The following is a 17,782-nucleotide window of genomic DNA, read 5'->3' as shown; positions in this document are numbered from 1 at the left end:
TCCCGCACCCCCCTGTAAGTACCACTTCGAGATCCCCCTGTTAGTGAGAGAGGGAGTTGGGTCCCAGACTGGGAACAGTTTAGCTGCCCCTGTTTCTAAATAGGAAATGGGACCTCAGGGCTGGGGCTGGCGCTTAGGGTGGAGGATGCCGGGAAAGGGGCAGGAGAGCGGGCTATACCTTAGAGCCCCCAAACCTGGAAGGCTTCCTGCAGCCTGCTGGGAGTGGAGGCCGAAGAAAGGGGACTGGTGCCCCCGCATCAGGCCTCTGAGCTGAGCAATCTTGATGAAAGGGGGGGGCCAGAGCCTGAGGCTGGTTGAGAAGAAGGGAGAGATGTGGGAAGGTAGCGGCTCAGAGGAGGGAATTCCCAGGAAGAGGTTTCCAGCTGGGGGCAGTGAGCGGCAGGTGCTGAAATCCACGACGGGGTGGGGGGCGTCAACGTCCAGCAAATCCCCGCGGATGTGACCCCGGGTGGGGAAGGAGGGCTGCTGCGGGGCTGTGGGAGGTTGGGGCAGGGGCGGAAGCGAGGGTCTGGGGCCGGACCCCAGGCAGGGATCCCGCCTCGGGGGGCGCGGTGGGGGCGAGGTCCCCGGGCTTCGACCCTGGAGCGGGGGTGCGCGCGGGGGGCGCGGGCGGCCGGACTCCACGGCGGGGGCGCGAGGCCGGGGCTGGGCGGGGCCGGGGGCGGGCCGGGGGCTGGGCCGGGGTCCCGGGGGCCGGGGCGGGGCCGGGCCGGCGCTGCGCAGTCGCGGGGCGGCCGCCGCGCATGCGGGGCTCACTGGGCTGCAGCCGGCGCCGCGGCCGCCACTCCCGGGAGCATGAAGGACCGAACCCAGGAGCTCCGCACGGTGAGTCCGGCCCCCGCGCGCGGCCGCCCGGCGCCCGGGGCGTCCCCCGCCCGGCCCCGGCGGCCTCTGCGCGGCGGCCCCGCCAGCCCGGCCGGGCGGCCGGAAGGGAGCGGAGCCGGGGACCCCGACCCCTGGCGGGGACCCGCCCCTTGGACCCGCTCGGGGGCGCGGGCTCGCGTGAGCTCGGCCCCGTCGGCCCGAGAACTGGCGGCCGGAGCCCGGGGTCCAGGACAAACTTTCCGGCGCCCCCTTGTTTTGGGGGGTCGGAGGGCTCTGGTCGGGTTTCGGTGGCGGAACCGCTCGCGTCTCTGTCCCCGCCCTGTCCCTCCCGCGCCCCCTCTGGTTTAGGCAGACGGCGGCGCCGCGGTGGGAACGGGCCGGGGGCGTCCCCTGCCCAGAGCCCCGCTGCGGGGCGGGTGGGGACGGGCCCCTCTGACGCGAGCGGTCTCGCGGGGCGCTCTCCCGCCCCCCATCACCTGTGGCTCCCATCACCTGTGGCTCCCCGCCCGCGCGTGGCCGGGTCCCCTGCCCGCCTGGGTCTGGTCAGGGCCACACCTGCCGCCGGTCTTCCTTCCTGGCTTCCGGGCAGCCCCGATCGGCGTTTCCAGGTCCTTCTTTGGTTCGCTGGTCTGATTCCGACCTGACTCTGTTTTTCCACCTGTGTCGGAGGCCCCTGGGGTGTGGCTCCGGGGGCGGGGTTTGGGGGGATAGGAGGATGCACGAAGGTTCCGCGCGAGAGCCCACCCTCCCCTCGCCAAGACAGAGACCCCCACCTCCCCCGCCCCTACTCATCCACCAGGGCCCCTCCTCCCCTGGCCTCTGCCATTTACCAGGACGTCCACACTTCTGCCCTTAGGGATGCCAAGGCAGGGGTCAAGGACGGTGAACCAACTGCAGTCCACCCCGTGTTGGGGGGAGCATGAATCAGGGCTCCAGACCAGGGGGAGTCTCCTCCCAGTCCTGGCTGACCACCGCTGGCAGGCCCCGCCCACAATCTTTGGGGCCACCCCAGCTCAGTGGCTCCCCAGAACCCTGCCCTGCCACCCAGCGTGGAGCCAGAGCCTAGGTCCCCTTGAATGGAAAGTTTCAAGTGCCCTTTGGGCTTGGACCCCACGGTTCGTCCCCTCTGCCCAGAGCCTCCCAGGGTTGATACCTGGGCCTTGCCATCGTGTTTCCTCCCCAGCCCCCCCCACCCCTCCTCCCCTGGACCTGGGTAGTCCTGGCTCCCACGGTGCCCTGGGGCAACCCCTGACATTTCAGAGGAAGGAGATGGTCTCTGAGCACTTCCCGCCAGCCCTTGTGGCTGCTCTGAGGTTTCCTGCGCGGGGCCTGGTGTGGGTGGCTGTGCGTACTTGCTGATGTCTGGGCACCTGGCGGTCAGGGGACGTACGGGCACCGCGCGGCTGGGACGGGCAGTCAGGCCCTCACGTCTGATGAGGGCTGTGGCTCATCGTCCCCTCTAAGGGGAAGTCGGTGCCCACAGGAAAAGGGCCTTGCCTGATGCCCGAGGATGGGTGGGAAAAAGGGGCTTGGCCAAGTCCCTGGAGAAGGGCAGGCTTAGGCTTGGAGGGGACTGGGGGAGCCCCCAAAGAGCCTGGGTTATGAGGGGCTCGGACCAGGGCTTTTTGCCCTGGTGTGTGTCTCTGAGACCACTCCCCAACACACTCACACACACTCACACACACTCCAACCTGGGGGCTCCCTCAGACCACCAGCCTTCTCTGAATCGTCTGACGCTTCTTCTCTGGCCACCCCTTATGCCTCCATCCCGGGGCATCAGGAGCCCGTGGAGGCCGTACTCGCTGCCCGGTGGCCCTGCCCGCTGGGGTTTTCCAGCAGCCTGGAGGGTCTGCCGGGAGGAGCCTGCACCAGGGGTGGGGGGGTGAGGGGGCTGCTGCCATTCCCACGAGTCTCTTTCCTCGGGTTCCATCTATGAAGTGGAGACAGGAACACCTAGAATGCTGCATCTCAGGGCGAGATGGGTTGTCAACAGGTCCCCTGACGCTGCATCTGGGGGAGACCTTGAACCCCAGGAGTCGGAACGCTCAGCTCAGAATCCCCAAGAATCAAAAGGCTGGGGTGGACTGTGCTAGAAGGAGGCAGCCATCAGGACGGTGGCTGCACCCCCCACTGCTTCCTCCTCTCTCCTTCTCCCCCACCCAACGCCACCACATTTGGAAGGAAGGCGAGGGGAGCTTATTTATAAAAGTCACACTTGGGGAAGGAGCTGGCACGTTTCCTCAGCGCTCTGCAGGCCAGGCCCAGCCCTCCACCTCCTCCAGCCCCCACCTGGAGCTGCTGCTTCCTGTTCTGAAGATGGAAAGAGCAGGGGAGCAGCAGGGCCCCAGGGGGCCAGCTGGGGGAGGGGGGGGTCAACGCTGTAGAGCTCAGAGAGCAGCAAGGGTAGCCCCTCAGGGAGCAGGTAGGAAACCGAGGCCCCAAAGGGACAGAAACAGGCCCAGGCCACCCAGCCGGGGAAGGACCTTCAGGGCAGGGTGTCTGCAGGCAGCCCACCCTGGCATGCAGCGCCCCCCACCACCACGGCTCACAATCCTCTCTGGCTGTCCTGGGCACCTCCTGGAACTGGCCACCCCCTCCCAGGCCCAGGATGGTGTTTATCTACATACTGGACCATGTGGGACGCGTGGGACCTGCTGAAGGGGCTTAGAGGAAGCCCAACCTTGGAAGGCTTCCTGGAAGAAGAGGACTAGCAAAGGCCCAGAAGGAGGAGTTGAATTTGCACAGGAGGAGGGAGGGTGAGCCCAAAGGAAGGCCCACTGTGAGAAAAGGCAGAGAAGCTGGAATGTTCTACCAAGGGAGATTACCCGGAGGCTCCAACTCCTGGCCTTTGGGGACCCGGAGGTATAGGGCAGGGCCCAGCTCAATCGAGCAGCCAGGGCAGGCCTGGATAGGGAAGCCCAGGGGCTCCCCTTTGCCCACCAGTCCCTCTTCTCTCTCTAGCTGCTGGGAGGAGAGGGGGTCGGGGTCAAAGCCTGGCATTTTGTTCCTGAGCCTCTCTAACTCATTTTCTCATCCGTAAAATGGAGCCAAAGCGCATGCCTCGCAGGGTGGCGTAGATGAGGGTGGAGAATTGGCAGGCCGAGGCAGCACATGTCCAGTTGCTGACTCCCTCCTTCCCTCCAGCACCTCCCTGGAGCTTCCCACAGTAAAGGGTGGCCTCGGTCACATTGCATCTTGGGAGCAGGGACCGTCTAGAAAACCGGTGGTCCAGAAAGGGCCAGGGGTTTATCCAGGGCTGCACAGCACCAGCAGACAGAGCCCAGCCCCTTTCCAGGGCCAGAAGCTGCCTTCCCCAGAGGGGCAGGGTTCACACCAGAGGGCCCTCTTGCTTGGAGACCCCACTTGGCCTCTCCTACACCCCTAATGCAGCTCTGGGCCTCCGGGCACGAGAGCGATCCAGGTTGATTAGTCATTAAAGAGAAGAAGGGGGAAAAAGAGCGCTTGAGGCAGACAAGCCCGGCATCCGCTCAGCCTCAGCCATGAATCAACCCGGCTGGCTGGCCCGATGCCAACCCCCGGGACAGACGTGGGGACGGCCCGGCCTCCGAGCCTCTTGCTTCCAGGAAGATGCCCTGGAATCCTGGAGCCTTTGCCGGGAGAAACCACGAGGGCTGCTACGCCTCCACCAGGGAGAGCCTTGGGGCTCCAGCCGGGTCTCCTTTGCACCAACTGCCCACCCCTCTCACTCTCATTCCTGATGGCTCAGGCTGGAGGTGACCAGGTGGCAACTGAGACAAGTGGCCCAAGGGTGAGACCTGACCTGTGGTTCTCAGCCCTGGGGGCGCTTTTTTTAAAAACAACTGAGCCTCACCCGTCCTGCCCCCATAAATTCTGATTCAGTCTCTGGGCTGGAACCTAGAAGCTATTTTTTGAAAAATGCCCCCTGAGGGATTCTGGTGCTGGACCAGGGCTGAGTACCACTGAATTAGGAACAAAACCCACCACAACAGATTGGATATTGGTTGGCTCTGAAAGGAGGAGGAAGAGGGCGGGAGCCCTCAGCTTTCTAGGTTGGGGGGCCCTGGAAAAAAGGGGGATCCTGGAGGTGGGAGCTCAAAGACAGGTGGAGCCTGGGCACGTTGGTGCAGCTGTGTGGCCCTTTAAGCCTGTCACTGCCCCACGGCTGCAGCTGCCACCTCCACGCCGAGCCTCCCAAGTCCCCAGCTCCCCCCCAGCCCTCTTTCCAGAGCTGAGACTTCCACTCAGGGAGGGTCACGAGATTCTTTGGGCACTGGGCCTTAATCACCCCGCAGCTCCCTGGGTGCCCCCTTTGTGCCTGGCAGCCAGGAGGAAAGAAGTGTGTCCTCTTGAGTCTCACGATCGCCCGGGACCCTAGGAAGATGGCAGGCCAGGCGAGCTACCACCTGGCTCCTCTTTGGTCAGGGGTGTGGCAGGGCTTGGGGGACAGGGAGGGGCCGGAGCTGACGTCCTTCATCCTTGTCATCTCTTGAGTGTCCCATGAGGACTGATTCTGGGTCTGGATCTCTAGAAAGGCGCCACAGGCCCTGGCTTGGATGTGGATGAGGTCGCAGGGGCACCAGAATCAGGGACCATCTGATTCTCACAAGCCAGAACAAGGATCAAAGCACTTGAAGACATGAAGCGGGAGGAAAGTTCTGCACTTGAGACCTGAGCAGGGAAGGGCTTGGGGCTTTCCTTGGCAGTTAGCCCTTCCTTTTTTTTTTTTTTTTTTAATTTTTATTCATTTTTTAAAAATATTACATTAAAAAAATATGAGGTCCCATTCACCCCCACCGCCCCCACCCCCCCACTCCCCCCCAGCAACACTCACTCCCATCATCATGACACATCCATTGCATTTGGTAAGTATATCTCTGGGCATTGCTGCACCTCATGGTCAATGGTCCACATCATAGCCCACACTCTCCCACATTCCATCCAGTGGGCCCTGGGAGGATCTACAATGTCCGGTAATTGTCCCTGAAGCACCACCCAGGACAACTCCAAGTCCCGAAAACGCCTCCACATCTCATCTCTTCCTCCCATTCCCCGCACCCAGCAGCCACCATGGCCACTTTTCCCACACCAATGCCACCTTTTCTCTGTGGACCTTGGATTGGTTGTGTCCATTCCACATCTATGTCAAGAGGGGGCTTAGATTCCACATGGATACTGGATGAAATCCTCCTGCTTTCAGTTGTAGGCACTCTAGGCTCCATGGTGTGGTGGTTGACCTTCTTCAACTCCATGTTAGCTGAGTAGGGTAAGTCCAATAAATCAGAGTGTAGGAGCTGAAGTCTGTTGAGGCTCAGGGCCTGGCTATCATATTGTCAGTCCAGAGATTCAAATCCCCTAGATATATCTTAAGCCCCAGCACCAACTACAATTCCAGTAAAGTAGCATGCAAGTCTTGTGAAGGAAGCCCTTCCTGATCACCAACATGCTCCTTGGCTATATCAATAGAGGTTGGCCCTATAGAAAGAGGGAGGGGACGGGTCAGCTCCGTGGCATGTCAGCAGCAGGTTCTGTTTGTGTGCTGTACCCCAGGAAAAGACAGGTGCAGAGGGGAGCCAGCCTGGTGTAGGGACTGCAGTTTAGGGCCCCGGGAAGGAGCTGAAGGGGAGGGGAATAAAGAAACCCAGGGAGGATGTGGAAGCTGCCGTCAGCTCTGTCAGGGCCCACCCAGAGAGACGGCACCACCAGGCTCCTGGAGTCCCGGTCACACCACGGGAACGGGGAGGCCTTTCTGACAGTCAGTGCATCCCGAGGCGGGGCAGAGCTGCCTGGAAGGCTAGTGAGTTCCCCGTCACAGGCGGTGTGCAAGCTGAGGCCAGGGTGACTTTGCACCTCCTGGGATCCTGAGAGCCGGTGACTGGCTCCAGTAGGGACGCGGACAGCGTGTGGAGTGGGACACCGCCCGGGGGGCACTGGGGAAACCTCCCGGAAGGCGGCCTCGCAGGGTGGGGGGACGTCAGCCTCAGGGAACCGGCGCTCCAGGCAGGGGGGACTGCGGAGAGAGAGCAGGAAGGCGGGGGCGGACAGGCAGGGGAGGTGGACGTAGGTGGGCGGCGTGGGGGTGGGGCGGCCCTCGGGCTGGGGCAGGGGGGTGAAGAGGAGGGGTGGGAGTAAGACGTCCTGAGGAGGGGGACTTCCTGGGACTTGGGGAGGACGGGGGGGAAGGAGAAGTATCCCCCAAAGGTGTGCCACGGCTGGTTTGACCAAGCTGACCATTCTGAATGTCACCTCCAGGCTGGACCCCACCCGCGCGCCCCCAGCCCCAGGCCTCCCCTCCCCTGGGGCTGGCGATCCCCCTTGTCTCTAGAAATTCCAGTGCCTTTGTCGTGGCGCTAGCTGACCGTGACTCGTTCTGGGAAGAGGGCTGCCACTTCTCTCCCCAGCCCATCCCCTCCACCCTTATCCTCTGGGCACCAGGAGCACAGAGCGGTCAGGCCATTGAAAGGCAGGAGCCCCTAGGTGCCTGCCTCAGTTTCCCTAGGGAGGGCTCCTCTGACCCAGTTCCTGGGCCTGGCTTACGGGTCTGGAAATGGCTCCTGGATTCTCGGCATCTAGGGGTGGGCTTGGGGGAGGGGGTGGCCACCTGGTGGCAGCCACAGGCGCCCGTGGGGAGTGGGAGCGAGGGTTTATTTTAGCTGCGGGGGGAGGAGGTGTGAGCGTTTGATGAGAAGAGGCCCCTTTTTTTTTTTTTTTTTAAGATTTATTTATTTCTCTCCCCTTCCCCCCCCCCCCCCCCCCGTTGTCTGCTGTCGGTGTCCATTCGCTGTGTGTTCTTCTGTGTCCACTTGCATTATCAGGCGGCACTGGGAGACTGCGTCTCTTTTTTGTTGTGTCATCTTACTGCATCAGCTCTCTGTATGTGCGGCGCCCCTCCTGGGCGGGCTGTGCTTTTTTCACGCAGGGCGGCTCACCTTGCAGGGTACACTCCTTGTGCGGCACAGCACTCCTTGTGCGCAGCAGCACTGTGCATGGCCAGCTCACCACACGGGCCAGGAGGCCCTGGGGATCGAACCCTGGACCTCCCATGTGGTAGGCAGATGCTCTGTCAGTTGAGCCACGTCCACTTCCCAAGAGGCCCCTTCTGAGCCACCTCCATGGAGCTCCCAGCCTGCTCCTTTATCCTGCTCCCCACTCTGGGGGATACTGGGACCTCATGGCCCCACGGCCCTTTGTGAGCCCCAGGGCACAGCCCTTCACTGAAAATGCTGTGCTGTCACACCTCATCCCTGCCCATTTCACAGACGACAAACAGAGACCCTGTGGTCAGTAGCTGGGCTGATTCTAGAACCCGAACCGCTCCCCAGAAGGCTAGAGGGGTCCTGCCAGGAGAGAGCACCGAGATGGGCGCCAGAGGTGGGCGCTGAGAAAGGAGGGGTGACCTGGCCCCAGACCCCGAGCTGAGGGGTGGCAGCCCCTGCCTTCCAACCTGGGTGTCTCGGCCTTGCCGCAGAGCGGGCTGGCCCTGGCAGGCCCGAGGTGTGGGATGGACAGCACAGACCACAAGAGCATCCTGGGAGGCTGAAGGTATAACTGCCCCCCTCCGTGGTGGGTGCTTCTGTGTGGCTGCTCCCAGGCTGGGTGGGTGGGGCCTGCGGCTGCAGCTCGGGCCCAAAGCAGGCCTGGAGCCAAGCGGGAGCGTGACTGGCCTCTCGGGCCTGCCAGGCCCCGCTAAGGGCCTGTCGGGAGAGAGGCTCGACTTCCACTGTCCACACTGGCCAGGAGAGAGCCGACCCTGAGAGGGAGGAGGGGGCCGGGCCCACAGCCAGCAGGAGCCCCGCACGGCGCGCTGCCAGGGCCTCCTCGAAAGGGAGCTCAGAAGCGTGGGGCTCCATCTTAATTAAGATCGCGGCCAGGCCTCGTCCCTGCGGGCAGAGAACACTGGCTTCTGGCAGCTGGGCTCCGGCCTGGGGGGACCTGAGGGGACCTGAGGTCCCAGCTCCCACACAGGTGCGCACGCCCCTTGGGCTGGCTGCTGGCTCAGGGGCCGCCGGCCGGGGGAACCAAGCCCTGGGGTTTGCCTGGGCAGCCGGTGGAGGACATGCTGGGGTGGGGTGCGCTGGGCGGCCCCTAGCCCGGAGGCAGAGACCCGCTCGGGACACCAGCCCACCAGGCCTCTCATGTGGGGTCCCCAGGAGCCTCAGGTCTCACCGTGGCGCCACATGGGAGCCAAGGGCCCGGCCAGTCCGCTCTGACCGGGGTCTGGCAGCTGCGCACCTGTGCGGAGAGAGATGCCACAGAACTCAGCCCGCGTGCCGCACGGCGTGGGGTCCCGGTCCAGTCGGACCGGTGGTCCTATCACAGGTCCACTCATGTGCACACACACCCCTGTGTAGGCCAAGGACAGCGACGATGATGACGACGTCACCGTCACCGTGGACCGAGACCGCTTCATGGATGAGTTCTTTGAACAGGTGGGTGCCAGCGCACCCCATCCCACCCTTACCCTGGCAGACCCTGGGTGGTCCTCACCTCCGGGCCAGGCCCAGGGGGCTTACGCAGCCCAGCAGGGTGAGTGAACCCCGCTTGAGGGCTGTCTCCTCCCTGAGCCCCGGCTGATCCCCCCTGCACCCCCCCGCACCCACTCAGGGCAAGCCCTGGGCCCAAGGAGCCCCTTCCCACCACCTGGGTCCACAGGTGGAGGAGATCCGCAGCTTCATTGACAAGATCTCTGAGAACGTGGAGGAGGTGAAACGGAAACACAGCGCCATCCTGGCCTCCCCCAACCCTGACGAGAGTGAGTGGGGTGTCCCGGGAGCCCCCCCATTGCTGGGAGGCAGAGGGGGCCCTGAGTCCGGCCAGGTTGGCAGGGAGCTCCAGAGGAAGCCTCGGGAAACAGCTGTCCAGGCCTGGAGTGGGGGGGCTAGGCCCGGGCCTCGTGCAGAGACTTGGGGGTTGGGGGGTCCCCCCGGGGCCCGAGCAGGGCCCAGCGGCCACCCCCTTCCTCCCAGGTAAGCTGGCCACTGTCTGAGGCGGCAGGGCGGGCTGCGGCCCTGGGAGGCTGGGAGGGCGGGAGGAAGCTGTCTCTGATCAATAGGAGGCCTCTCGGCTCAGCCCTTTCCCTCACCTCCCGGGGGAGCAGATGGCAGCTCTGAGGCGTCAGCGCTGTGGGAGGGCAAGCCAGCCAAGTAGGCAGAGCTTCCGGAAAGAACCGGCAGCCCTGGCACCTGGCCAGCTTGGTACCCCGGAGCCGGGCACTCTCGGGGCTCCAGGACGCCTGCTGTCCCTCGCACAGGGAGCGTGTGTGCGCGGGATCCTGCTCTGCCCCTAGGCCCGTCCTTCCACCCACCCGGCTGTCCCAGCTCCTGGGGCGATGCCACTGAGCACACTGATAAGGGTCAGGCCTCTTGCGTGTGGGGCCCAGACACCCCCCTGGTGGCGGAGGCCTCGCCCTTACACCCAGTGAGGCGGGGACCGGGGCCCAGGGCCCGGGCAAGCCAGCTGGACTCAATGGGCCCACGTGCTTCTCAGGCCTGTTGTGCGCCGCCCCCCAGCGCTGCCTCCCTCTCCACGACCCCCACCCCAGGAGCACTGGCATTCTCAAGAACCCAGAGTAACTTTTGGCACAGCTCCAAGGTGTCCTTGAACCCTAGGTCATTGTCCCCAACAAGCCCAGTTCCAGGCTCTTGGAGGCAGAATGAATCAGGGTGGGGGCCAGGGAGACCGTTCCAGGATGGGTTGGCAAGGAGAGAAGGACCAGCCACAGCACTGAGACATCCGGGGCCATCATTCTGCTTTTCCCCCATCCCGGGGGCTTGTTTGGGACAGTGCCCTCTATGCCTGGGCCACTGTGTGTCCCGTATGGCTTGCTCCTGGTGAGTCAGGAGGTGGCTAATTGTAGGGAGGGAATAGGTGGGCAGCTGGTCCTCTCACCTGCAGGAAGGTGGGGCAGGCGTGGGCCGAGCTCCCTCATGCCACCTCCTGCACTCTCCTATCATGTCACATACAGTCCGTAGAAGTGCCACCCAAGAACTGAGCAGTTGGGACCCGGCTGAGGGTAACTGGTGTGGGCAGAGGTGGAGCAGAGTTCCTGGGGAGTCGCAAGAAGGATGGCAGTGAGTGGGGGGCTTGCCTGGGCCTCCTCCGGGGGCTGCCATCCGGCCTGGGCTATTTTAGGTCTGAATAAAGAGGCTGAGCTGTTAGGAGCAGCTGGTAACCGAGTTTTCCTTTGTTCTTCCAAATGCGGCACCCTCCTCCGCTCCTCAGAGCCCCCCACTCCACCCCACTCACATGTTCTATGTGGGAGGTGCCTTTCTGATTGACCATTGCAACCCCCCCAGCCCAGCCCCCTATAGGAGACCCACCAGCCCCAGAGGCGAGCCGAGGGTGCAGTGGGACCGTTACAGCCACGAGCTCGGGCCTGGTTTCTCCAGGGAGGGGTGGGAGTTCTGGGGGCAGCCCAAGGCTTAGCACCCCAGGGGGAAGCAGGCATCCTGCCGCACTTTGCCAGCCCCCTGGCTGGCCCACCCCTCCCAGGAGTAGGGGCAAGCTGGGCACCCCCCTGGCCTCTGCCAACTTGGGAGATGGTTCCAGGTAAAAGGGCCCAAATCGCTCTGGCACCTCCCTCTGGCAACTTCACCGTGTCACAGGCCCCGGCTACCTGCCACCTCCCCCCAGGGCCCCACCTCAGGAAACCTTTTCCATCAGCTCTCACCTGACCAAGTGCTCCCCCATTTACCCACTGGTCGCCTCCCCTGGACTCAGCACCTGGGGTGCGGGGGAGATCTGTGAGTCGAACAAGGTCTGCCCCACCCAGGGTGCTTGATGCTGCAACTCCAGGATGCGGGGGTGCTCTCTCTCCTTGGGCCTCTCTGCCCACTGACTGGGCGCTTTCCCCCCAGGAGCCACCAGGTAACACTAGGCGAGCTCGCACCCCCCCACCTCAACTCGGCTAAGCATCGAGTAAATGTTCCCCAGTGCCAACCCCGGCATCGCCAGCTGCTCCACAATTATTTCAGCCTTAAATTTAGACCCATCTGTTACCGGCAGGGGGTGGGGGAGCCCGGGAGGAAGGAGGCTCCTTGGAAGGCAGCACGAGAGGGGGTGAGGCTGCAGCTGGGGTGGCCCTGCCCGGGAATGGAGGGGCAGGCAGAGCCTTAGGGGAGGAGGGGGCAGCCAGGACCCAGGATGTGCCCCGAGTCCCCCCATCGGGCCTCTGCGCAGGAGGCTGAGCCAGACGTCAGGCTTTGGGGGAGCCCAGGGTGTCTGTCCTCCCCTCCTCTGCTCCCCAGAGACGAAGGAGGAGCTGGAGGAGCTCATGACTGACATCAAGAAGACAGCTAACAAAGTCCGTTCCAAGTTAAAGAGTGAGTCTGGGCTCCAGGCCTGGTCTTGGGGCAGGGGCGCGTGGGCCGTGGGGTTTCACTAACTCACGGGGGCACTGGATCTGGCTTTCCTTCACGTGGGTGGCATCATGTGCCCATTCACTCAGCAGCCGGCATTTAGCAAGACCTGGGTGTGCCAGGCTCGGGGTTGGGCCTGGGGACACAGATGACCGAGGCACTGTCCCCTGGTGAACTTCCGCTAGAGAGGGATAAAGTGGGCAGCACTGCCCGGTCCCACGCAGAAGCTTCCCCCACCCCACCCCCCGGAAAGCCCCACTCCGGCATGGCCCCTTGGCGGATGTGCTGTCTTCCCAAGCCGAAAGTGCAGCCCTGGGGGTCAGGCAGGGCCCAGGAAGTGCTGGCTGAAGCCTCCCAGGACGGGTGCACGCCAGTGGGACGGGCCTCTTCCTTTGTTTCCGATGGGACCCTGCCACTCACACACCACCTGCAGACTCCCCGAGGTCCTGGGTGCCTGGTTAGGGGGCGGTGGGGGGCAGAGGCGGGTTAGCACGCGGCGACCCCCTGTCCCCCCAGGCATCGAGCAGAGCATCGAGCAGGAGGAGGGCCTCAACCGCTCCTCTGCGGACCTGAGGATCCGGAAGACCCAGGTGCGGCCCGGGGCGGCAGGGGCGGGGGCGGGGTCTCCAGGGCCGGGGCCTGACATCCGCACCCCCATCTCGGACCCCCAGCACTCCACGCTGTCCCGGAAGTTTGTGGAGGTCATGTCTGAGTACAACGCCACGCAGTCTGACTACCGCGAGCGCTGCAAGGGCCGCATCCAAAGGCAGCTGGAGATCAGTGGGTTGAGGGGCGAGGCCTGGGCTGGGGTGTGGCCCGGGGTGGAGGGGCGGGGCCCTGGGCTGGGGGCGGGGCCCTGGGCTGGGGGCGGGCCCAGGGCGGAGGGGCGGGGCTCAGCGAGGCAGCTGAGGGGCTCAGTGTGACCCGGCCTCGCAGCTGGCAGGACCACGACCAGTGAGGAACTGGAGGACATGCTGGAGAGCGGGAACCCGGCCATATTTGCCTCAGGGGTGAGTGTGGGCCCTGCCTCACCCACCATGACCCCCTAGCGTGGGGCTGGACAATATCCAGCCCTGTGTGAGAGAGTTGGTGCCTGCATCTTCCGGAAGAGAAGGCAGAGGCCCAGACCTAAGGGCCAGGCTGAGGTCATATAAATGGTAGTGGCAGTGGTGGCTTTAGGACTCCTGCTTCCTCCCAGTTGGACCCACTTCCTTGCTGCCCCTTCCCATTTCCCACTTTTCCTCTGGACCTCCGTCCCTTCCTGGAGGACAGACACTACATTCAAGTGAAGCTTCATTCTTTGCCGAGCAGGGGTTTTCCTAAGGAGGGTGCACACAGGTGTGGCAGGTGGGCATGGGGGTGTGGGTTCCGGGGGCCGGGCAGTTCTTGCTACTGCGGTCAGCATGGTAGCAACAACGGGAGGAGAGGGGGCAGAAGAAAGCGAAGCCAAAGCCCCCTTCCAAGGTCTAGCCCAGCTTGGGCTCTGGAAAACACTAGTATTATTGTCCCCTACTACAGGTTAGAAAATCAAGTCTATTAAAGGGCGGGCGCGGAGGTGGACTTGGTCCAGTGGTTAGGGCGTCCGTCTACCACATGGGAGGTCCGCGGTTCAAGCCCCGGGCCTCCTTGACCCGTGTGGAGCTGGCCCATGCGCAGTGCTGATGCGCGCAAGGAGTGCCGTGCCACGCAGGGGTGTCCCCCGCATAGGGGAGCCCCATGGGCAAGGAATGCGCCCCGTAAGGAGAGCCACCCAGCGCGAAAGAAAGTGCAGCCTGCCCAGGAATGGCGCCGCGCACACGGAGAGCTGACACAACAAGATGATGCAACAAAGAGAGACACAGATTCCCAGTGCCGCTGATAAGGATAGAAGTGGTCACAGAAGAACAAACAGTGAATGGACACAGAGAGCAGACAGCTGGGGGGTGGGGGGTGGAAGGGGAGAGAAATAAATAAAAAAATCTTCTTAAAAAATAAATAAATTTTTAAAAATAAAATAAAGGGCAGGGGGAGACTATGGCTCAGGCTCCACTTCCAGAACAGCTCAGCTCAGGCCACAGCCATCCCCGCTACATCCCTGGGCCTTCTTCCCCACTTGCCTGGTCCCCAGCCCCCCGCAGCAGGCTCCTCTGTCCCAGCCCACTCTCCCCACCCCATAGATCATCATGGACTCCAGCATCTCGAAGCAGGCACTGAGCGAGATCGAGACACGGCACAGCGAGATCATCAAGCTGGAGAACAGCATCCGAGAGCTGCATGACATGTTCATGGACATGGCCATGCTTGTGGAGAGCCAGGTGCGTGCCGGGGTCCCCACCCCCCCCCTCCCGGCAGCACCCAGGGCTGCACTAACCCCTGCCCTTTCTGCCCGACATGCTGCTCCTGCTCGGGAGGGACCAGGCCCTCAGGTAACTAACACCTGCTGTTGAAGGTGCCTCCAGGGCCCTGCCCACTGCTTGGCCCCACCCATCTGAAGGACACTTCTCTGCATGGCTCTGCCTCCAGGCCCTGGACATTGCATGGCTCTGCTTGACCCTTCAGGACCCCAGGCCCTGCATGACTCTATCCACCGAGGCCCAGCCCTGCTTGGCTCATATACCAGCTATGGGTCCCACGCCCACCGTGGACTAGGAGCTTTGCCAGGAGCTGGAAGCATAGCAGTGGCCAGGACAGGACACAAGGGCCCTGCGTCCTGGAGCTGCTGTCTATTGGGGGAAAGAACAGCATAAATAAAGAACAAATATTCTCCAGTTGTGCCAGGTGCTCAGACTTCAGGAGGAGACTTTAGGCAGAGCAGTTCAAACCAGCTGGAAGGCTTGTTACAACTTTCCTGCTCCCCATTCCAGGAATTGGTAGGTTGTTTGGAGTGGGGCCTGTGACTGTGCATCTCCAGCAAGCTCAGGGATGATGTGGTTGATGCCAGCCAAGGATCACACTTGATGGCCTGACTGGGGGGAGCTGCTTTGGCAAGGGAGGCTTCTCTGAGGAGGTGACAGTTGAGCTGATAACAAAATGGTGAGAAAGAGCCAGCTAGGAAGACCTTTCAGGGGAGGAGTGAGGAGCTGGCCCCAGGCAGAGGGACCAGCAAGTGCAAAGGTCCTGAGGCTGGCAGGAGCAGGGCTTATCCTCCAGTAAGGGCTCAGACATGAGAGGAAGTTAGAGACAAGGCAGATCAGGGTCAAAATATAGGGCCTTGGCAAGCCATCGTAGGCATTTGGACTCTTCTGGATTGGAGGGTTTTAAATAGGGCAGTGACATAACCTGAGTTATAGAAACAGTGCCACGAGGAGGCTGCTGCTGCTGCCACCACCTAGATGAAGCACTCTGGTGACATGGATGATGGGGCAGTGGTGCACACAGAGCCATCAGTTGTTCCACATGTTACTGAGTCTTATCAGGGCAGTGTCACAGTCGGATTGGCCTCTGGGGACAGCATGGGACTGGATTGCAAAGGCCAAGAGGGCTATGGGGGTAGCCCAGGCCAGTGGGGACAGAGAGTAGAGGGATTCAGGGCTGAAGACTGCAGACAGAGCTCGACAGGGCCTCGTGCCTGGGAGGGGAGGGGGCTCCCAGCAGCCCAGGTCACCTTGCAAGCTGTGGCCAGCTCAGACGCTAGTCCACCTGCCCCTGCCTTTCTTGCCTGGTTCCAGGCACAGCAGGTCCGGGCCTCAGCTGAGTGTCCTCTGCATGGCCCCCACCCATCGGCTGAGGCTGCATGGCCTGTTCCACCCCAGGATGGCTGCGCTGCCCTCCATGCCCTGCCCAGGGGCCTGGCCCGAAGGGCACAGGTGAGAAGTTGTTCCCTGCTCACCTCATACCCCCTTTCTCTCCCAGGGTACCCTCATGAAGTCTTGCCTTGAGCCCCGTCCTGAGCCCGAGGAGGGGACCCTCTGGAGCTTAGCTCCCCACGCCCCTGCAGGGGGAGATGATCGACAGGATTGAGTATAACGTGGAGCACGCGGTGGACTACGTGGAGAGGGCCGTGTCTGACACCAAGAAGGCTGTCAAGTACCAGAGCAAGGCCCGCAGGGTCAGTAGCCTCTACCCTGCCCGAGCCCGCAGCTCAGGCCTTCCCTTCTGCCCGTAGACCACCTCCCCGGAGCAGCCTTCCCCAAGCCCCTGCCCACAGACTGCTGGAGGCTGGCACCCCCACCCCAGTCCACCCTCATTATAATCTCCTGCTCCACCCCCCACCCCCCGCAGAAGAAGATCATGATCATCATCTGCTGCGTCGTCCTGGGCATCGTCATTGCCTCCACCATCGGAGGCATCTTTGGATAGAACCTGCTCCCTCGCCGCTCCACTCGGGATGGCCTACCCAGGAGGCTCCCTGGCTGCTGCTGCCTGGCTGGCTGGGTGGCCCTCCCTACCCCTACCTCTGGCTCGGAGCACCTCCTGCCCACCCCCTCCCGCCCGTCTCGGCCTCAGGGCCCCCCATTCCTGCCCTGCAGCGGGCTGTCTGCATGATCTTTGTCCTGGTGTGTGTCTGTACAGAGGCGGAGGGGAGCCAGGCTGGGGAGGAGCTGGTGGGGTGGGGGTGGGGGTGGGGCAGCCAGGGACAGACTCCAGCCACATCGGCCTCAGCAGGCAGGGTGCCCAGGGGAGCACACAAGACCCTTCCCTTGCCTTCAGTCAGGCCACTTGGGCCTGGGGTCACCCTCTCTCGAGATCAAGGCACTCTCAGAGCCCCAACCTTGCCTCCAACTCACCCGCCCATGGCCCTGTCCTCTGGCCTCTCCAGTTGTGCCCCGAGTGAGCCCTTGAGGGGCGGGGACCAGCTGGCCACATGGTGCTGCTTTTCAGGTTAGGGGAGGGATGGCCCTGAGGGACAGCTGTCACTGCCAGGGAGGCTCGGGGCGCCATGGCTTCTGGCCGCGTCAAGGCCAGGCTCCTCCCCTACCGAGGGGCACAGCCCAATAGTTTTTTGGCTCCCTTGGCCTTCCCACATTCCAGTAGCCCCAGAGCAGCCCCTTTGGGCTAGGTCAGACTCAAGGTGACCCTCTGGAAGAGGCCAGCTGGTGTGTCTCCAGCCACCCTCCGGAGCCAGGGAGGCAGAGGCGGCCCCAGGCAGGCCTCCATCCAGCCACTCCCCCTGGCGGGCCCCAGTCGGGCCTTCAAGCCATTGTGTGTTGCATGTTTGGGACAGTGGTCCCTGCTCTCTCTGCTCTGGGAAGTCAGGGTCACCTCAGGCCTGCAGTCACGTCCCGCCCTCGCTGTTCCGTGGATGTGCCATGTGCGTGTCAGGTGTCTTGGATGCAGTATTCAGCAGCCAGCCAGGGAGGGGTACCGGCCTCCTCCCCATCACCCCGGGGCTGCCTTCCCAAGCCAGAAGCCCGGCCCGCCCCAGGCCCCCCCCCTCCCCACAGGCAGGAGTGTGCATGCGAGTGCATGCAGCAGGGGACAGGGCCCTGTCTGCCACCGGCCCTCCGCTTTGCTCCTGTCAGTGACTGTGCCCACTGGCCGTGTTGCCTTCAACAGTGACTTTCCTCCCCCATCCACCCCTACACCAAAGGTCTTGGTACAACCAGCTGCCCATTTTGTGAAATTTTTATGTAGAATAAACATTTGTATCTGTACCAGGCGTCTGCTCTACATTTCTTCCT

General features: G+C 63.1%; 1 protein-coding gene across 2 annotated transcripts; it reads left to right on the top strand.

The window, feature by feature from the left end:
• Nucleotides 1-748: 748 nt before the first annotated feature.
• On the top strand, nucleotides 749-17,755 carry STX1A (syntaxin 1A). 2 transcript variants are annotated; one of them, XR_011647182.1, is made up of 10 exons: nucleotides 749-846; nucleotides 9,177-9,254; nucleotides 9,478-9,577; nucleotides 12,072-12,146; nucleotides 12,699-12,772; nucleotides 12,854-12,962; nucleotides 13,119-13,192; nucleotides 14,339-14,476; nucleotides 16,014-16,209; nucleotides 16,383-17,755. XR_011647182.1 is itself a non-coding variant. In XM_058285932.2 (10 exons), exons 1-10 carry the CDS (start codon nucleotides 817-819, stop codon nucleotides 16,458-16,460), a joined length of 867 nt encoding a protein of 288 aa, XP_058141915.1. In that variant the 5' UTR covers nucleotides 749-816; the 3' UTR covers nucleotides 16,461-17,755. The 2 variants fall into 2 exon arrangements, 1 of the variants encoding a protein (XP_058141915.1); XM_058285932.2 differs by having other exon boundaries at nucleotides 16,099-16,209.
• The last annotated feature ends 27 nt before the right edge of the window (nucleotides 17,756-17,782 follow it).

The sequence above is a fragment of the Dasypus novemcinctus genome, chromosome 23, assembly GCF_030445035.2.
Source record: "Dasypus novemcinctus isolate mDasNov1 chromosome 23, mDasNov1.1.hap2, whole genome shotgun sequence".
Lineage (NCBI taxonomy): Eukaryota > Metazoa > Chordata > Mammalia > Cingulata > Dasypodidae > Dasypus > Dasypus novemcinctus.
This window is presented reverse-complemented; position numbering and strand designations above follow the sequence as displayed.

Excerpts from the sequence above, each read along its gene's own strand:
- STX1A (XM_058285932.2), top strand. The coding sequence starts at position 817 with ATGAAGGACCGAACCCAGGAGCTCCGCACG. Across the intron at positions 847-9,176 it reads GAACCCAGGAGCTCCGCACG|GCCAAGGACAGCGACGATGA; the intron begins GTGAGTCCGGCC and ends ACCCCTGTGTAG. Across the intron at positions 14,477-16,098 it reads CCATGCTTGTGGAGAGCCAG|GGGGAGATGATCGACAGGAT; the intron begins GTGCGTGCCGGG and ends ACGCCCCTGCAG.